Source organism: Erpetoichthys calabaricus, chromosome 10 (assembly GCF_900747795.2).
Source record: "Erpetoichthys calabaricus chromosome 10, fErpCal1.3, whole genome shotgun sequence".
NCBI lineage: Eukaryota > Metazoa > Chordata > Cladistia > Polypteriformes > Polypteridae > Erpetoichthys > Erpetoichthys calabaricus.
Window position 1 is genome coordinate 35,724,927 of NC_041403.2, and position 21,076 is coordinate 35,746,002.

General features: G+C 41.8%; 1 protein-coding gene across 4 annotated transcripts in view; it reads left to right on the forward strand.

Moving 5' to 3' along the window:
• The window catches only part of clcc1 (chloride channel CLIC-like 1), a 123,022-nt gene that overhangs the window by 75,695 nt on the left and 26,251 nt on the right, over nucleotides 1-21,076 (forward strand). The window contains exon 3 of one of the 4 annotated variants that reach the window (XM_028811075.2): nucleotides 4,910-5,014. The exons of the other annotated variants lie outside the window; for them this stretch is intronic. Coding sequence (XP_028666908.2) covers nucleotides 4,910-5,014 — 105 coding nt within the window. The remainder of the gene's footprint in view (nucleotides 1-4,909; nucleotides 5,015-21,076) is intronic. 4 annotated transcript variants of the gene reach the window in all.

Sequence of the window (21,076 nt, forward strand, 5' to 3'; positions counted from 1 at the left end):
ACTAAAATATGAAAAACGTTTCTGTTTTAACAATGTGTTTACACAGATTATTGTAGAAACGGAACACACATGTGTTCCAAATAATGATCTATTAATTCCACTCTGTGGGACATGGCCGGCCTTTTACCCCGGCCAATACCCCCAGGCCGCCAGATGGAGCTCTCCCTGCAGCATGGAGGTGCCCCGAATACTAGCAGGGAATTATGGACGATGGAGTTTTCCTTTACAGCCCTACTGGATACCACGGGGGCCGCTTGAAGGCGCTGCAGGGAGGAGCACTGACTATCTGCCCTACGCCCCGGAAGTACGTCCAAGTCACATGGACAAGGGAAATGACGTACTTCCGGGATGAAAAGAAGACTTTTGGATCTGACCCGGAAGTGCTAAGAAGTCACATGGACAGGGGTTGGAAACACTTCCGGGTCAGGGACTATTAAAGGACTATGGGAAATCCTAGACGTCGAGCTGAGCTGGGTGGAAGGGTGGCAACGCGTCTGGGAGTGGAGGATTGATTATTGATTAGTTGTTGTGGAGTTTATGAGTATTGTGGAGTGGAGGGTGCTTTGTGCACATTATTATTGTAAAATAAAGTCATATTGGACTTTTATCTGGTGTCTGGATAAAGGGTTCAAGGGAGCAATAGCACCCTCTACCTGTTACAACTCTAAAACTCTCACTTCACTCCCAGATAATCAAGGCATGAGGGAGAACTTTGCACGTTCTGCGGCAGTGGAGGGATGGAATAGCAGGCTGCTTGTCTTTAGCGGCACATTTACAGGACAAAAGACACTGATGGAGAGGTGCAATGGGATGTAAGTTTTTTCGTAGGCTGTGGTAATTCTAGTGTTAAATGCAGACTCTTAGCTTCCAATCTTCGACACCTGTTTAATATAATATTTTCATCCTCAAAGTCAAACACTCCGGATGTGATATTATCGTTAGATCCAGAAAAAGCATTTGATATGATTGAATGGAACTACCTTTTCACTACATTGGAGAAATTTAGGTTTGGCCCAAACATTTGTGCATGGGTCAAACTACTGTACACCAATCCAGAAGCTTCAATTTGTATTAGTTCAGACTACTTTAAACTAGAACGTGGTACCAGACAAGGATGCCCCTTGTCACTACTGCTTTTTGCAATTGCCATTGAGCCACTGGCAGTTCACTGTTGAAATGCTTATGAGATAAAGGGGATTATCAGAGTTGGAAAAAAAAATTCTCTAGGCCTATATGCAGATTATATGGTTTTGTATATATCAGATCCACAAAATACACTGTCTGCAGTCTTAACAGCACTTACAGAATTTCAAAAGATCTCTGGTCTCAGAATTAATTTGACTAAAAGTGTGCTCTTTCCATTCAATTCTCAAGCTAGCAATATTAGATTGGACACCTTCCCTCATATCATTGCAGATCAGTTTAAATACCTAGGAGTAAACATCACAAGTAAACATAAAGCTCTTTATCAATAAAAGTTTGCCATCTGTATGGAAATAAATTAAGCAAGACCTGCATAGATGGTCAACCCTTCATCTCACTTTAGCTGGAAAAATTAATATTGTTAAGATGAATATCCTTACTAAGCTTCTCTTTTTTTTTTTCAAAACATTCCAATATATATCAATAAATAATTTCTTAAGAAATTAGATTCAACCATAACCTCATTTATTTGGAATTCAAAACATCTGCATATCCAAAGAGTGACCCTACAAAGACCTAAGGCAGAAGGTGGCATGGCTCTACCTAACTTTCAATTTTATTACTGCACAGCAAATATAAAAGCTATTAAAACCTGGACATGGACACAAGTAGATGAACATACACAGGCTTGGTCTACAATAAAAGTAAAATCCTGCAGTACTTCTTTACATTCCTTGCTTTGCACCCAAATAAATGCAAGTTATTGCCAATATACTAACAACCCAATTGTGCTTCACTCAATCAGAATATGGAACCAATGTAGGAAGCATTTTAAGATAAAGAAGCTTTTATCTGTGGCACCTCTTCACGAGAACCACCTTTTTCCACCCTATCAAACATATGCAGTTTTTAATGTCTGGAAAACATTTGAGATTAATCACTTAGAGATCTGTACATAGACAACATTTTTGCATCCTATGAACAATTACATTCCAAATGTAATTTTCCTTCAACACATTTCTTTCACTACCTTCAAATTAGAAACTTTGTTAAACAGAATCTGCCTGATTTACCCCATCTCCCACCTTCCTATATGCTGGAAAAAATATTGGTCAGTTTTGAAGACTCGGACAGCATTTCTGCAATATATAAAATTATTTTACAGTCCCTCCCTTTCAAAGATCCAAGAGGACAATGGGAAAAGGATCTCTCACTCAACATATCAGAGAAGGAGTGGAAGGTAGCAATGCAGAGAATGCATTCGAGCTCCATATATGCAAAGCATACAATTATTCAACTCAAAATTATATATCAAGCACATCTGTCTCACTTGAAATTATCCAAAATGTTTCCAGGGCAAGATCCTACCTGTGAATGCTGCAATCAAGCTCCAGCCTCACCTGGTCACATGTTTTGGGCCTACACCAAATTAACATCATTCTGAACAAAAATTTTTAAGTGCCTTTCAGACAGCCATAGTGTCACAATCCCTCCTAATCCACTAACAGCCGTATTTGGTGTTCTTCCAGATGGGCTTAAAGTGGAGGAGGAGAAACAAACTGTGATTGCCTTCACTACGCTGTTGGCACGCAGACTTATTTTGCTAAACTGGAAGAATCCTAACTCTCCTCTTTTAAGTCAGTGGGTATAGCTGTTTACTGCCTTTTATGTACATGTAAAAGATCAAATTAGGATGTCCAACTCCTGTTCTCAAGTTTGACTCTATCTTCAATCTTCATTCCATTAAATATTTATATAACTTGGCCAAAATTTGTCATTTTAATTTAATGTACATTAGTTTGATTTAAAAATACCACTCTGCCATTCCATGTACTTGGTAGTACTTAAGTAAAAATACTGAGGTTCAGTTAACACAAACATGGGGTGGGGGGGGGGAGATCTGGCTTGTCTTAAATATGAGTAAAAAACTAATGTAATAAAACTTAAGCTCTTAGATTTACATAGTTTAATAAACCATCTTTTTTTACAATGTGTTTTTCTAACAGCATCCCAATACACTTCAAGAGCAGATAGAGGGCAGCTATTTACACATTTATATATAAATATATCCATCCATCCATCCATTTTCCAACCCGCTGAATCCGAACACAGGGTCACGGGGGTCTGCTGGAGCCAATCCCAGCCAACACAGGGCACAAGGCAGGAAACAATCCTGGGCAGGGTGCCAACCCACCGCAGGACACACACAAACACATCCACACACCAAGCACACACTAGGGCCAATTTAGAATCACCAATCCACCTAACCTGCATGTCTTTGGACTGTGGGAGGAAACCGGAGCGCCCGGAGGAAACCCACGCAGACACGGGAAGAACATGCAAACTCCACGCAGGGAGGACCCGGGAAGTGAACCCGGGTCCCCACGTCTCCCAACTGCGAGGCAGCAGCGCTACCCACTGCGCCACCGTGCCGCCCTATATAAATATATATATATATATATATATATATATATATATATATATATATATATATATATATATATATATATATATATTTTAATTTTAGGCAAGTTAAGTGACTTGCATTTAATCGTGCACAGTAAATGGGAAGCTTAAACTGAACTTGTAACATTGGATAAAAATCCATATACTTCTCTATGACTCTGTCTCTTATTAAAACTCTTGTGGTTAAGAAAACAAAGCCACTCCTGAATAGCACAGTAAAGGTCAGAGAAGACACAGACAAAAAAAAATTGGAGAATTATTTTCTCAGCCACAATGTATCGTTGAGAAAGATGGACCATTAGAAAAGTAGAGAAGGAGAGGGAGAGAGTAATTTTTGTATACTGTAATGCTGTGAGTTACTGCACATGTTAAAGATTTCAAGATGTAAACATATCTGTTTTGGACACTATCTAACCTAATTGCACATTTTACGCCTTCTGTAATGAAGTGACACTAATGTGTATATTTTTTGGTCATGGTAATAGATGATGTGAAATTCATGCTTAAAAATATAAATAAATGGGGAAATAAAATATACCATGAAATTGATGGATACTGGCCTGAATGGTGCTGAAATATAACACCAAGAACTGGAGGACCTTTGAAAAAGGTAAAGAAAGTGACAAATTTGTTTATTTTTTTAACATTAGTCATCTGTCTCAGAGGTAACTGTAAGTGAAGAGGGCCTCTACAAACTTGAAAGATTAACTTTTTTTTTCTAAACATTCTTAAACTTTAAAGTGCCGGTAGAGGGCAATGACTATGAACATTTTGCTTTTTCAATACATACAGTTAAAATGCAACAACTAAATTTGTAGTTTGGTAATACAACTGCAGCCTAGGTTGCGGCCGAGAGAAAAATTCTAAATTTTGTTTTCCATGAAACATTTCTGACTTTTACTACACTATCCAGGTGTGGCCTGGGTCTCTTACATGCAACAGTCTCATTGAGAGATAGCTAGTGGGCAGTGTGGTGCAGTGGCAAAGGAGATGATTTTAAACTGAAGAAGATAACAACTTTCTTCATTACTTTTAATGAAATTGTCTGTTGCATTTTCTTGGTATTGGACCACTGGTGGGACAGTAAGATTTGTGCCCAAATAGTTGAGGAAAACAATTTTGGCGACATGTAATTTTCAGTGATAGATGTACTGAGGCTGAAAAATGTAATTATTGTAGAATTGGCAATATGCAAGTGCTGCCAATTTAGCTGTTTTTCATAATTTAAAACATTTTAATATAGAGATGGTTTGTTGCTTTGCACTTCCTTTCATAATGTTCGTATGTTTCTGTTTTTAAGATTCTCCATCTTAAGGGGTCCAATTCAAAAAGTGAAAAAGACTGCAATCCTGTTTTCAAAAGGTACCTGAATAAGCTATTAAGGGATATTCAGAAGATTGGCTTGGTAAGTTCTTAAATAGATTTCAGATTTTTTTTTCTTTTTTAATTGATTGTAGTTAGGTAATGGTTGTAGTCCTGAACTACTCAAGATTAATTGCTAAGTAACTATTTACAATTAATTTGGCAATTTGTTTGAATTGTGCTATTATTTCATAACGTATCTATAGCAATTTCTTAATTTTGGGCTCAGTTTTAGATATAGAAAATGTGGACGCCCATGGCCTTTACCCGGCCAGGACACCATTATGGGGGGAGAGAGCCTGCACAGAACACTACTTTGTGGTATAGCGGGTCCACAGCTCCCGTCAAAAAGGCCAGTTTTAAATAAATAATCGCAGCACTCGCGGCTTAGTGAGGGGACGTGGTTGTGTGGCTGAAGCAGGTCCTGGGGAATTTGTGATGTGGCCGTTTCTCACCTAAGTGCACAGGTGAGAGGCGGTCTGCATCCGTTATTAAAAGTGAGTGGCACAAAGCCAGTGTCAAGGGATGAGTTTATTATTGTAGTAATAGTTGGGATTATGGTATGAAGACAGGATTTAAGTAGTGTGGTGGGGATGGGGTCCAGTACACAGTACAATAAACTACACAGTAGTTTATTAACTACAGAGAACAAAACCCTTGGGTTGTCATGGCCACTTTCTATTATTCTGCCATAATGGGTGTTCTTGGCAGCAGTTGGTGCTTCTCTGTAAGCTCTTTGGTGGTCAGAGAAAGCCTGGATGTGCACGGTGAGGCCAGACTTGCATGACATTCTCTCATAGGGTGTTGGCCGGCTGCTTTCATAGATCGTAGCTCTGAAATATACCATGGAGCTGAACGCTTAAAGGAAACCTCCTTATGTTTTAAAGGAGCTGTTTTATCTAATGCTGAATGTAGGGCTATGTTATAGTGGTCAACAAGACTATCTAGTGTTGATGGAATAGGTGAAGACAGTAAAAGATCAGAAATGGATTCAGAAAGAACAGAGGGACAGATATTTTTAAGGTTTCTGTAAGAAATTTGTTGTTTACAGGTAAGAGGAGGGAGATGTAATGAGACAGTGTGGAAAATCGTTAATCCCTGTTAATTGACCTTGCAGGTTGCATGTTGAGTACATGAAAATGAAAATACAAAGTGGAAAATGAAAATTCAATGAGAAGCAGGTGGCGCCAGTGTTTATTTTCATTTTACTTTATATTTTTGCAGCTTCATTGTGGTTCAGGCTGAAAATGAAATTGCAAATGGGGTTATTTCATTTAAATTTTTGAAGCATTTGTACATACAGATTTTGAAAACTTCATTTCTCTATGCACCCAAGCAAAAAGAAAATGTTGGAATTGAATTTGTGTGCCCCTTACCAACATTATATAGGGGGGATATGATTTATAGCAGATTATGTTCCCTTCACTGCTGGATAGAAACTAGGTGAGAAAATAATGGCATAGCCTTTGTGAACAATTGGGATGATTTTTGGGAAAGGTCTGGATTTTTCAAGAAAGATGGTCTTCATCCTGGAGGAGATCTTTTTATTTTATCCCAAAATATGGCAGCAAAACTGCCATACTGCTTACTTACCTGAACTTATCATTATGTACAAAGAAGAGTTCATGTTAAAATCTCAAGATGCTGGCCTGCTTATGACTCCAAGGATTAATAAAATAACCGTGGGAGATCATGCTTTTAGTTAAAGGGCCCCAAAGCAGTGGAGTTTTCTGCCTTTTACTATAAGAGATGCCCCTTCAGTCTCGGCTTTTAAATCCCTGCTGAGCACTCACTACTTCAGTTTAGCATATCCTGACTAGAGCTGCTGATTAGCTGTGCATACTGCATCTCTGTGGTTAGTCTTTAGTACTAAAATATAAGTTATAAAATTTGTAAACTGTTACTAACTTTACTAACCTATTCCGTTTGTCTTCAAGTTTGTATCATCCTGTGGCACTAGGTGTCACTGGTCTACTGCCAAGTTATTTGCCTGTTCATGGAAAAGTCATCTCAGATATAGGAGTACTTGAATCTTTGGATAGAAGGGTCCTTTCATCAGATTGGCTGGCCAAGCACTGGCTGTTAAATGGCCAGTAGTAGGTAGGATGGCTAGTTGGCTGAGGTCTTCAGGACTCTGACTGTGTCTGGCTTGTCTGACTCCTTTTCTACAAACTGGCTGTGGTTCTACAATTAGCTGATGGACAGATAATAGTTTTTCATTTGTGTTAGTTCTGTATTTAGTTAGTGATATTATCTGTTCTTGCATTGCAGTTTGTACGATTGTATTGTATTTCTGAGATGGGAATGATAGATTGGCAATCTAGTTCTGTAAAGAAGATTACTTGTGTTCTGTTTATCCCATTTTTTTGACACCTACTGCACACCAAACCCACCTAGAATCGGGTCTCTCTCTATATTGCCTTTACCAAGATTTCTTCCTTTTTTTTCCCCCCTACAAGGGTCTTTTGTTTGGGATTTTTTTCATGTCTTCTTAGGGAGTCAGGGCTGGGGGACTGTCAAAAAAATGGGGCATGTTAAAGCCCATTGCAGCATTCCTTATGTGATTTTAGACTATAAAAGAAATTGTTGTTGTTACACTTTCAGAGTATGGCATGTTATTGACACAGTATATTGCACATAATAATATTAATAACTTTATTTATGTAGCACCTTATCATTCATTTGCATGCAACTGAAGGTGCTTTCCACAGATTAACCAACAAAAGCAAAGGTATACCACATTAACTTGGATTGTTATCATTAATACTATGATAATCTCTCTCTCTCTCTCTTTATATCTGTCTATTATAAAAAAAAATCCTGGCAGGGAGACGAGATGTGATCTTCTCGGAAGGTAATTTGACGTCCCGCGAGAGACACTTTAACGTCCCATGAGACAAGGCAGTGAGACAGAAGGACAGCTGCTGTACAGGAAGCACAAAGCCAGCAGCTGATCCCTCCGCATCTCCTGTGGAAGGAGCCCTGAACACAGACAGGCAGACATGTTATTTTTGCACCACCACAAGTTTATTTACACTAACTATTATTTACACAGTCCTTAAGTGCACCGCAAACCCCAATCTTCCCCAAAGTCCAGGCCAACCACTCTGCCCCTTCGGACCGCCTCCTTCTCTCTTTCTCCAACCTTGGCCTGCTTTCACCCGACTCCAGCCTTGAATGAAGGGAGGCGGCCCCTTTTATCCATACCTGGATGTGTTCCAGGTGTGCACCGGCAATCCCGCGGACACGCCTCAGTGTAGCGGAAGTGCCTGCTGTCCTCCCGGAAGCACTCCGGGTGTTCCCTCTCTTCTTACCCCCAGCACTTCCTGGTGTGGCGGAAGTACTGGGGTCCAGGGTCCTTCAGGCAGGGGGTTGTGCTTCCAAGCCCTGTACCCGTGGCCCCCAATACAACCAGGGCGGACGCCCCCTCATGTTCTGGAGGAGATATGAACCCTCCTCCTGTCTTCATGGGCATCCCGGCCGGGCATGAACCCCAGCCGGGCGCCACAGTGCCCCATCGCCAGCGAAGACACATCGGTCTGAGCGACACAACCCGTGAGGGCGGCTCAACCCTGAAGTGGGTCCTACTATTTGTCCCGGGTCCAATCCGGCACCCTGGAACTCGTTTTTTGGCACCCCCTCTGAGGCCTTCGCGCCCCTTTGAGCTGTGCCACTCGCGCCTTCGTAGCCTCCGCTGGTCATGGGACTGACCCATCGCCAGTGAAGAGTCCTCCAGTGCAACGGTTCAACCCGGGAGGGCAGGTCCCCAACGAAGAAGGCCCTACTGCGCATCTGGGGTCCATTGCTGCAACCAAAATAGAAAGAGGGGCAGAAGTGCTGCCTGGACGCCACCATCTGATGTCCCCCTGTGCCGCGCACTGGCAGCGCTCTTCCCCCCAGCGGCACCCCGCGACTTGCCTGTTCTGCACCTCCTCTGCAGGTTCCCTGCCCATCTGATTGTATCTGACGGGACCGCTCGCACTGTCGTCTCCTCCACCGGCACTGGAGCTTCCCTCTGCTTCCTCAGAGGACGGCCCTTCTCCGGACGTGCGCACTCAGCAGCACGTCCCTTCCTATCGGAGGAACTGGCATTCACCCCTCGATTCCTCCTATCACTCTTGAAAACCACGACGGTTTGGGTCTGTGCATGAGAAACGCACAGACCCATTCCCGTCTGCGTCCATTGAGATCGACGGGAGACTGTCGCAGACTCGGGGCGTCGGGCGCTAGGACCCAGGGCACTCATCAGTCCCTGTCCTGCCTGCCCTCTCGATGTTGCTCCCCTCACCTCGTGAACAGCCTGCACCGCCGCATCCACTGTTGGAGACCCACCTACTCGGTTCCGATCATGAATGTCACGGGCCCCTTCGGTTGGATCTCCCTTATGCTTTACGGGGTCGGCTTTACCTACCTTCCACGCCGTACAGCTCTGGTCAAAGGATCCAGCGACACACCCTTCCACAGCAGCATGCAGAGTCTGTAATGACACGCCCGCCTTCACCTCCAGCTCCTGCAGCTCCACACGGAGCATACTGAGCACCTGCAACAGCGGCGCTACGGCCTGAAGGGACTCCTCCAGCGCACGCAGCACTACAGGCAAGGACAGGAAGTCAGCCGGCACAGAGCCTACCTGTCTGTCAGTCCCTTGCTTCGACTGCTTCCTGTGGGCCTCTTCCTCCGGCCCAATCGGGTCTCCCCCCGGCACGAAGTGGGCATTCCTTGGTCCCGGCTCCATCTAATCATCGGCAGGTACGCAAGACACACCACCCAATCCCGTGTCTGTCACGGGGAGGAACTTCCAGCCCACGGCCATTTTGGCTCTTCTTCTCCTGGTGCGGTGACGAGCCGGCATTTGAGTTGCAGCGTCTCCTTTTCTGCAGCCTCTGCTGTTGCTACCGCTTCCTTAAAGCCCCGGAGAGCAGCACAAGTCTGCCACTGACAAGGATCCGGGCAGCCGCTGCCTGCTAAACAGAAAACACACGCGGCTCCGTAGGGCCGGTTGCCGACAAGCAGGGAACTCACCTCCCGGGTCTCGTCTGTCCGGGGAAACATCCTTGGCGTGGCCTCCCTCGACACCGCGCCGTCCCGGGCGCCCTCTGCGACAGCACACTCCCTGGAGCCCGCTGCACTCAGGTAAGGCCCGTTGATCTTCCGCCGCACCATTAGAGAACCTTGTGACTGTGGTCCGCTGACGATCCGTGGGGCGAGACTATCTCGCGAGGTTGTGGGCACGCCGCTCCTGCGGCACGTGGGTGGGCTCCCCTGCTGCGCCGGGCCGTCCACAGCATTTTTGAAAACAGGTCCCCGCCTTGTATCAGGCGGAGAATCCTGCCGACTACGCCAGTGTGGAAGGAGCCCCGGACACAGAGAGGCAGACATGTTATTTTTGCACCACCACACGTTTATATACACTAACTGTTATTTACACAGTCCTTAAGTGCACCACAAACCCCAAAGTCCAGGCCAACCACTCAGCCCCTTCGGACCGCCTCCTTCTCTCTTTCTCCAACCTTGTCCTGCTTCCACCCGACTCCAGCCTTGAATGAAGGGAGGCGGCCCCTTTTATCCATACCTGGATGTGTTCCAGGTGTGCACCGGCAATCCCGCGGACACGCCCCAGTGTGGCGGAAGTGCCTGCTGTCCTCCCGGAAGCACTCCGGGTGTTCCCTCTTTTCTTCCCCTCAGCACTTCCTGGTGTGGCGGAAGTACTGGGGTCCAGGGTCCTTCAGGCAGGGGGACGCCTCCTGGCGGTGACCACGGGCCCCTACAGGGTTGGGCTTCCAAGCCCTGTACCCGTGGCCCCCAATACAACCAGGGCGGACGCCCCCTCATGTTCTGGAGGAGGTATGAACCCTCCTCCTGTCTTCCTGGGCGTCCCGGCCGGGCATGAACCTCAGCTGGGTGCCACACTCCTTAATGTGCGTTCAGCTCTCCCCCCACCCCCTTCACAACGCTAGCAGGAAAGACACGATGTGGCAGGAGCGAAGCATGCACCTGGCCTGGGGTGGTTGGGGGGGGTTTGAGTGAAGCGATCGAGACCTGATCATCTCAGAGAGACACTTTAAAGACACGCAAGACTAGACATTTCAACCTAGGAAGCTACAATTTAAAACAAGTTCACGGACATCTAACCTAAGAGTTGTTGGAATGCTTTTGGCAGACACACTTCATCTGCTCACAGCTCTTAAAACAATGATAAGCGACAAGTAGAACACACAGCTCGCCAGCAACAGCTGCAGGAAGCCAGCAGATGATTCGAGCACATCTCCTTCTCGTGCGTTTGCGTTCAGCAACCTACCCCCCTGTTTTAGTTTGGGAAAATGGTTCCAAGGTTTTAAGAGAAAATAAGCAGGCAGGAATCAGAGAGGAAAGGTCCAATACTTCAATTGTGTTTACTTGTTCAAATATAATATCAGTTACATACAATATAATAGCAATATACATGCAGATATATGAATTATACTATACTTACAGTAATATCAAAAGACCCAGAGCCATCATCCTAGACCAGTAGACTGAGGGAGCCCGCGTGTCAGTCTCGTCAGAGGATCAACTCGTGAGCCTGGTCCAATACCGGGCGGTGTGCACGTTCCCCACGGTTGAGCTTCCAAAGAAACTGAGGGCGGAACCTTCCCTTATATACTAATTGAGTGTCCTTGCCCAAAATGGCTTACGTGTAAGCAGTGTATACAGAAGTGATCAGTTTCTGCACACCTTCTTCCCACGGGACATCTTATGTGTTATCTCTACTAAGCCTAAAACAATCCTTCTTAGAGACATCAAAACAACTTACAGAAAAACATCTTGCATTAATTAACCTTTCCCTAAAACATTCTGAAACCCTCTATGAGAAACAGGCTTTTGCACATTCTTTCGCTATCATCCCAAACATTCCAATCTTTGTAGCTGGTTTTGCACTGAAGCGACCAACCCCCTCTTACTCCTTTATTTCATCCCTTCTCCTGTTACAGAGAAAACCTTTATATTACACCCCCACACAATGCAAGTGGCAGAGACGCGAAGTGGCAAAAGGACAGCTGTTGTACAGGCTTTTAAATGATCCACACACAGCGTGACAAGCAGAAAACGCAGCTCGCCAGCAGCAACAAGCCAGCAGGTGATCCAACTGCAACTCCTTAGCGTGCGTTCTGCCCCCCTAGTCACAATGTAAGCAGCGTTATACATCCCGCGAGAAAGAGATTTAACCACAGGAAATAAAGGACAAATACTATTTTTCGCAAGTTTAAAAGTAAAAATGAAAATAATGCATATGTAACAATTCACATGAAAATAACAATCTCTTCAAATTGTATATCCGGTAAACCAAACCCGGGGGTGGGCAAGAGAAGCCCCCTAGTATATATACATATATAGAATCCAACGTCTGTCTGTCCGCTTTTCATGAGTGAACTACGTAACAGCTTTAGATCAGGTTTTTTTTATATAATTTGCATGAACATTCCGGTTGATTTTGTGACTTCTCTCATCGTGCTAAGAATCAGATTTCACTTGCAGGAGCGATATTAACATGCTAATCTGAGACAGAGGCTGCGGGCTGAGGTGAGGGGGAAGCGTGATGTCAGGAGTAGGGAGCCGAGCGGGGCCCTCCTCATTGTCCTGTTTCACTACTACGCGGGCTGTATGCTAAATGCAAAATCAAACAGATACTGTAAAGCAAAATTTAATTACTAAAGTTGAAAACAAACCTTCACTCGTATGAGAGAAAGGGTTTCTAATTAAAGTATTTATACATTAAGGTTGACAATAGGACAACCAGATCTAATTAATATATATATAAAATAAATATATACAGTATTTATATATCTATATTTTACCTAGGCATATGTACATGGCAACCCATTGAGTAGAAACAGTTTGTTAAAAAAGTTAATGAAAAGAGCTGACATGGAGGAGAGGAAAACAAAAAATTCCTACAATAGGTCATATGAGAAAAATAAACATCTGGAAGGCCACAGTCGGAAGATGGGAGAGAGCATAGCAAACATTTTGATCTGATGCTAATCCATTTCTGCATCATGAAAGTCACACTGACCTAGGCTTGCTGGCCGCCTACCCTCCACTGGTCACAGTTGGTACAGTTAGCATAGTCACTAATAAGGGTGTCCCAATTCCTCCTCATTTCCTCCAGTACCCCAGGTGACTGCAGAAAAGAGCACTTTGAAGAGGTGTGAGTGGCTCATAGCGCCACCACTCCGGATAGGAAACAAAAAAACAAACAAAACAAACCATTTCAGTACTGTGATTTGATTGAAAACCTGACTGATAATTATCAAGAATATTTTTTTAAATAATCACTTAACTGCTGAAAAACTACTTTTTCTAGAATTTTACTGAGAAAAGGCAAATTGAAGATTGGCCTATAATTGTCTAAGGTACAACAATCAATGTTATTATCCTTGAGTAGAGGCTTAATTACAACATTTTTGAAAAAATCTGTGAAAGTGCCAGAATCTAATAAACAATTTACTATGTCAAGAATGTTGTTAAGTATATCAGAAACTACTGTAAAGAAGCTTATAGGAATAATGTCTAATACACAAGTGGACAGTGTCACGCACGTGCGAATGGGAGGCAGCTAAAGGGCCTGAATAACAACGATTTCACTCCAGTCCAGGGGGTGGTGAGGTGCACTAACTTTCTCTCTCAATCCTCTGCAGACCATTCACGGAAAATCCCACAGGGTTCTGGCACCCATGAAGTTGTACGTCACTTCCAGCTCTGGCACCCAAGATGACGCCACTTCCGGTCACAATGACGCCACTTCCGGCTCTGGTGCACATTAAGATGGCACTTCCAGTTTCTGTGCCCAAGATAACGTCACTTCTGGTTCCGATGCCCAAGATGACACCACTTCCGGTCCCAATGACAGCATTTCTGGTCTCGGCCTTTAAAGCTGCCATCTTGTCATACTTGAATCAGTTCTGTTTTGGACTTGAACCTGAACACAACTTAACAAATCATGCCCATTTTGCAGCCATGGTTTATTATACGGGAGGCTGCCCCAAACCTTTTTGATGTCTCGTGTCAATTCTTGTCACAACAGTTTTAATTGAGTAACTATTCTATGAAGTTCAGATAAACTAATTTTAGTGAAGCAGTTTAGTTCACAATGCTGAGCGCATTGAGGGTCAACAAAATTTTACTTTGAAGTTAGTTTTATAGTAAGTCTAATAATGTTTATCTTTAAAATATGCTGAACAATCTTCACTTTTAGCCTCTGCTTTCAGAGCTAATGATTGAAAATAAGACTTTTGGATTTCCTTTGCGGTTGTTAATAATTTTAGAAAAATAAAACATTCTTTCCAGACAAACTGCTAAGTTATATTTAGATATATGAGCCTTTAGGATTTCCTAATGGACCGTTAGTTTAGTCTTTCTCAATTGTCATTCCACCCTATGGAAATCCCTTTTAAGTTTGAAGACTGTCTCAGTCTTCCATGGTACTACAACCATAGGTGGTTTCTTAACATAATTTCCGGGTGCTAAAAGGTCAGTTGCGACCCTTATCTTCACATTGAAATGCTTTACCATATTATTTACATTACTGCCTGCATTGGAAAAATCACTGTATTAAGGCTTACTATCTATATTAGAACATCTGACAGCAGCTGTGGTGTCAAACATCACTTAACAGTACACTTGGTCACAGATAGTGCTACTGTAAAAAGAATACAGTAATGATCAGAGATACCAATGTCCAGGATCTGTGTTACATTAATATTAAGCCCCTGTGATATGAATAAATCCAGAGTATCGCCACCTTTATGTGTTGGCTGGGTGACATTCTGATTAAGATCAAATGAGATCAGTAGGTTCATAAATTCTCTTAAGTTGGCATCACCCAGATCATCTACATGAAGATTAAAATTGCTCAGTATTACAAAACTATCATATACCGTGATTATAAATAATAAATTTGAAAATTCATCAATAATGCGTTATTTTGACAGATGATAAATGGTAAGTAGCAGAGAGTGTGAAACTCCTTGAATAACTTGAGCAAGATACTTGAAAGATGTGAAATTACCAAGATTGATAATATTACAGTTTAACTGGCTAGAAACAATATTTGCATGGCGGCTGCCACCGCCTTTCTTCCCTTGGTGAACAGAATGAGAGAAATTATAACTCAGCAGAGCAGCTTCTAAAAGGACACTAGCACCATTTAAATTTAACCATGTTTCACATAGAAATAAACAATCTGTTTCCCTCTCCATAATAAAGTAATTTATGTAAAATGTTTTACTAGTTAAAGCCTTAATATTAAATAAGGCCATGTTAAAGGTAATGTTAGCATACAGCTTTGCAGAAGCCTTGGGTTAGCAAGAGAGGTAGGGAGTTGACTAAAGATAAATATTAAATTGTTTGTATTTACACCAGGCCACCTGAGTAGTATAATGCGTCACTATTATACATCATAAAATTTTGACAGGTGTATGCCCCGCCCCCCTGGCATTTCCGGTACCCACCCTATGCCACCTGGTTAATGGGGATTTCCCCCCGCGCTCTGGTCTCTGCCCATTGTCAGGTACGATATTTGACTGGCATCGGACCTTTTGTCAGTCGTGCGTAAGGAAAATGGTCGGATCGATCTTGACCTTGGCCCTAAAAACGGGGGTGGTCGGCTATATAATCCGAGACAGTCCTTTGGGAAGCTGTAAAGTGTCAAAAAGGTAAGCCAGCAATTGGGGCGGAGCAGGCATCCAGCTCCTGGCTGCATACAGAGCCAGTGTGTGAACAGAGAGTACAGAGAGCATGAGTGACAGACCCAGCGAGAGGATATACAAGAAAGCATAAGCATATAGTAGATGATACCAAGGTGTTTTAAAACAATAGCTTTCAGAGAGGATGTACAAGAAAGTTTTAGAGATAATCTATTACACAGGCAAGGAAAGCTGTCTGTACAGCCAAAAACACCATGGACACCCCGTTACCTCTTCCACCTTGTAAAACCATATCCATTATATGTAAATCATAATGTAGTAGATACCAAAGTGTCTTAAAACAATAACTTTCAGAGAGGATGTACAAGAAAGTTTTAGAGAGAATCTATTACACACCCAAGGAACCTGGCAGTTTTGGTGGTATTAACAGCTTCTTGAGAAATGTATCAAGTCGATGGAAAAATGTTAAGCGGAAAAACGTGTTGGAATGGATGTGTGGACAATATAGAAACAGAACAAATTGTTTCAACAATCAATGACCAGTGGCAAGCAGATTTGGTAGAGATGTCTTATTACTCAAAATTCAATGATGGATATAAATTTATCCTTACGTGTATCTATGTGCTCTCAAAATATGCATGGGTTGTGCCATTGAAGGCCAAGACAGGGAAAGAAATTTCTCAGGTTTTAGTTTGATCTTTAGACAAGGTAGAGTTCCTAAGAAGCTACAGACAGACCAAGGCAAAGAATTTCATAAGACATTGGTAAAAAAACTACTAAAACAGAACAATATTGTACATTTTGTCACGAACAGCGATGTAAAGGCCAGCATAGTAGAACGGTTCAATAGAACCTTAAAGTCCAAAATGTGGAAATATTTTACATATGCCAATACTTTTCGGTATATAGATGTCCTGTCAGACTTTCTCCAGAGTTATAACCACAGTTTTCACACCACGATTAAAATAAGACCTGTAGATGTGACTCCAGAAAATGCTCTGAGTGTTTGGAAAACAGTCTATGGTAGGGCCAGGCAAAGAAAATCTACTCTGTGCACTTTGAAAATAGGTGATTATGTCCGAGTTTCAAAATTAAAAGGTGTATTCGAAAAAGGCTATGAGCAGTCATTTACAGATGAAATATTTATTATCATGGATCAAACCTGTATATAAACTAAAAGATTATGCAGGTGATGAAATTCAATTGACGTTTTATGCAGAAGAGTTACAAAAAATAAACCCTGATGATAACCAGGTGTACCACATCCAGAGAATTCTAGCCACTCGTGGGTGTGGTAGATACAAGCATGTATTGGTAAAGTGGCTTGGCTGGGACAAGAAATTTAACAGTTGGGTCAAGGCTTCATAAGTGAAAGACATAAGGAGTTGAGAAAGCAAGAAGAAAAAAAAAATGTCTACAGGCAGAAATGGATTTTATGTGACACTGCCGAGTAATTCATCGGCCAGAACTTTTCCCAGCAACACGATAGCATCATTCACCGTTCAGCTAGCCAAGACAATAGAACTGTCCACAGACTGGGAAGTGGCATTGGTGGAACTGACTTATCCAAAAACATTCAATTCCATCACTCAACCAGCACCTTTTATACTAATGAATGAGGAAACAAGATCAACAAAATGGATATACACTTTAAACAAAGGCTATTTCAGGAATATAGAAGCATTGTTGTCGGAAGTGAATCATGTCATTAATACCACCCCGTCATCACCTAAGCCAATACTTAAATACAATCCTGCCAATAGAACCGTTCGCCTGATGGGTGATAAAAGCATTTTGGCTGGCTTACATTCTTGGGTTTGATCCAGAGAAGCCGTTTAACAAGTCACTTCACCCGGCTGATATCATAGGTGGTTTTTCCACCATGTTCGTGTATACAGATATTATTGAACCACATCTTGTTGGAGATGCGCATGCGCCATTACTGAGATGTGTAAACATAAAAGGAGAAGACGGTGCAAATGTCACCATATTTTTTGAAAAGCCACACTACATACCTCTCGCCGTGCAAAGCTTCAGTACTGTAAGGATTTAAATTAAGACAGACCAGAATAAACCAGTTCCGTTCCAGTAAGGTAAGGTAATAATCAAGTTTTCGTCCAGCAAGGTTTATCAATTTTTAAACATGCTTGTAACAAAAAACTATGGATACCCACGCACCTACGCATCTTATTACAAGACACAAGCGGGCAATGGGCTACCAGGGTTTCATGGTCTCCCGGTCCAGTACGGTGGCGGTATTGATGGTATTTTTAAAGCTCTCTTCAGAAAAGTAGTATCTCTGTTTAGGCGTGGGCTAGAAAATGCTAAACCTCATGTCAAGTCTGCAGCGAAAAGCATTGCTAATGATGTCATGAGTCACGTGGCAAGTGCTGTAATGAATAAAGTTGCAACACCCCAACAAGAAGGTTCGGGTATGATTGTTATAAAGAGAGGTGTTAAAAGAAAAAGACGCACACCCCATCTAGCACTGCTTGGGCCACTTGTTGGTACGAAATAAGGATGACTTTTGTCTGATGAGTAATGGTGATCAATTTAAGGTCACCATATTATCAGCATCTTTGTTTGTGAAAAGAGTTCAAGTCAACCCTGGAGTCAGACTGGGTCATGCAGAGGCCTTGATGACCAGCAACGCAAAATACCCAATCGACCAGGTTCAAATGAAAGTGTTCAGCATACCTACTAGTAGTCGTGTCTGCAACCAGGAAAACCTGTTTCTGGGACAGCGGCCAAAATTGGTTGTTTTGGGATTTGTTGACAATGCAGCTTTCAGTGGCAACTTTACACACAACCCCTTTAATTTTAAACATAACAACATCAACTTCATGGCTCTTTACCTGGATGGAGAGCAGATACCCAGCAAGCCTCTGCAGCCTGATTTTTCTAATGGTCACTGTGTCAGAGTATATTTTCAACTGGTGGAAACTGCAGACAGGAGGATGAAAGATAAGGCACTGTTAGTCGATCATGAAGAGTTTGCTAAAGGCTATTCACTTTTTGCATTCAACCTAAGCCTTGATATGGAATCAACAGGACACTATTCACTCATCAAAACAGGCAACCTCAGGACTGAAATAAGATTTGCTGAACTGCTGCAAGATACAGTGAATATAATTGTGTAAGTGGTTTTTGACAACATCATTGAAATTAACATGCGTCGGCAACTTATTTACGACTACAGTTAAGCCATAGACATGTTCAGACATGCAGCCTCTGGACACTGAGCAGCTCAGGACCACCCTTGCATCTGGGCCACTGACACGCATCCATTTTCTGGATGTATTCCCTTCAGATCAACTGCCCAAGGAGAAGTTGGTTGCCAGACCTCTGTTTTTGATTGTAAACACAGACCCCCATGATAAACCTGGAAAGCACTGGATTGCCATTTACCTTGCAAATCATGGAAAAGCTGAATTTTTTTGACTCGTTAGGAATTCCCCCAGATTCTGAAATATTTCCCAAAGTTATTATGAAATTTTTGAAGATTAATGCTAACTGCATCACTTATAACAGTATTCAGTTACAGGAGTTTTTATTCACTAGCCGTGGTCACCATTGTATTTTCTACTTGAATCAAAAAAGCAAAGGACTTACCATGAACCAGATATTGGACTTGTACCCAGGAGATGTTCATCTAAATGACCAGATGGTTGTTAGATATTTTCATCAAATAAAAAAGGGGACAAACTGGAAATATGAAACTGGACATGTTTACCCAGAAATCAGAAATAAGTTAGTCATGTGTGTGCTTTTGCTGAAAATTATATGCAAAATATTATATGCAGAAAAAAAAAAGATGTTGCAATTATGTGTATTCTCTTTGGTTGAAAATAAATAAATAAATGAGATATTAATCAACATAAACGTGTCTGTGGTTATTATAGTGAATAATCCAATAATCAGACAGATAAAAACTAAAGGGTCTGTATGTATATATTTTATTTATTTATTTATTATTTATTTTTTAAATGTTCACACCGTAATAACACATATTGTTAAAGTATTTTCACAGAGTTAACAGAGTCATGATATAATCAAACAAATTAAATGATCTAAATGAAAATAATAATAGTAGTAATAATACATGCTAATAAAACACTGTACATTAAAGAACTTGGTTCCTTAATTTTCTAAGCATTAATACAGTGGTGTAAAAGTATTTTCACAGAGTTAACTTTAGAGTCCTGATACAATCAAACAAACAAAATCATCTAAATGAAAATAATAATAGTAATAATACACAATAATAAAACACTGTACATTAAAGAAGTTGCTTCCTTAATTTTCTAAGCATTAATACATGTGTAAAAGTATTTTCACAGAGTTATGACACAATCAAACGAAATGATCTAAATGAAAATAATAATAATAGCAATAATACATACTAAAAAACAGCCATATTAAAACACTATTTTCCTACATTTATTTTTAAAACACTTTTATTCATACAGTGAGCCATGTGTGTTTTTTTAAATAGTTGACTTTTTCTAAAGACTGGGCGTTTTCTGATCTGTCTAACTAACCTGGGTGTTTCAGTTATAGAGCCAGAGGCCCGGTCGAGCATTGTTGGAAAATCACGTGATACAGGCGGGTGAAGCTGTTTACTGGTGGTTTGAATCGCATTGGTATCATTTTTAATCTCTTGAAATAAAGCCTGAACGCCCATGTTCAGAAAAATGGACCCAGGCACGTTAATTTCGGCCATAGCGTTAAAGAATAAATCCCAACCTTTTGGTTTTCCACTCTTGTTTAATGTTCGTGTTTGCGTAGCGAACTTGATCAGATCAACCATATTTGTGCCAATAACAGGTGTGCCTTTATATAAAAATTCCCCTCTTTCATTCCAGGACGCTGTGGACAGGTTTTGTGTCATTTTCCGAATTAGCATTTCCATATTTTTCCGGTGTCTCTTAAGAGATGGATTCCAAAACGTCTCTTATGACAATATCACCCGTCAGTGGTCAGGTGCAACGATGTGGTCTCGGATGGCGCTTCAGTTTCTGGTAGAATGAGAGTCAATGTAGACTTCTGTGATTCCCGTTGTCTCAATAGACTCAGATATCGCTGCAAAGTATGAAAATACCGTTCCACTTTTTCATGCAGTGATAGGGTGCTATTTTCTAAAATACTCATGTCATGGTCAAGCGTTTGCATAGTGTTTTTCGTCATATCTGTTTCTTCACCGGCAGATGTTTTGATCTGCTCCAGTTGTTTTTCTGGTACAAGGTACATTTTTTCAGCATGCTCCATTTACCGATTCGCAATTAGACTGGTGAGTTAAGGGATCACTATTCCGAGTAGTTGACCGATAAATCCACCAGACTGATTTATAATACGTTTCTTTTGTTTAATAGTAACTTTTTTATTGCTCAGATTTTTTATAATAATGCGTTTCTTTTTAA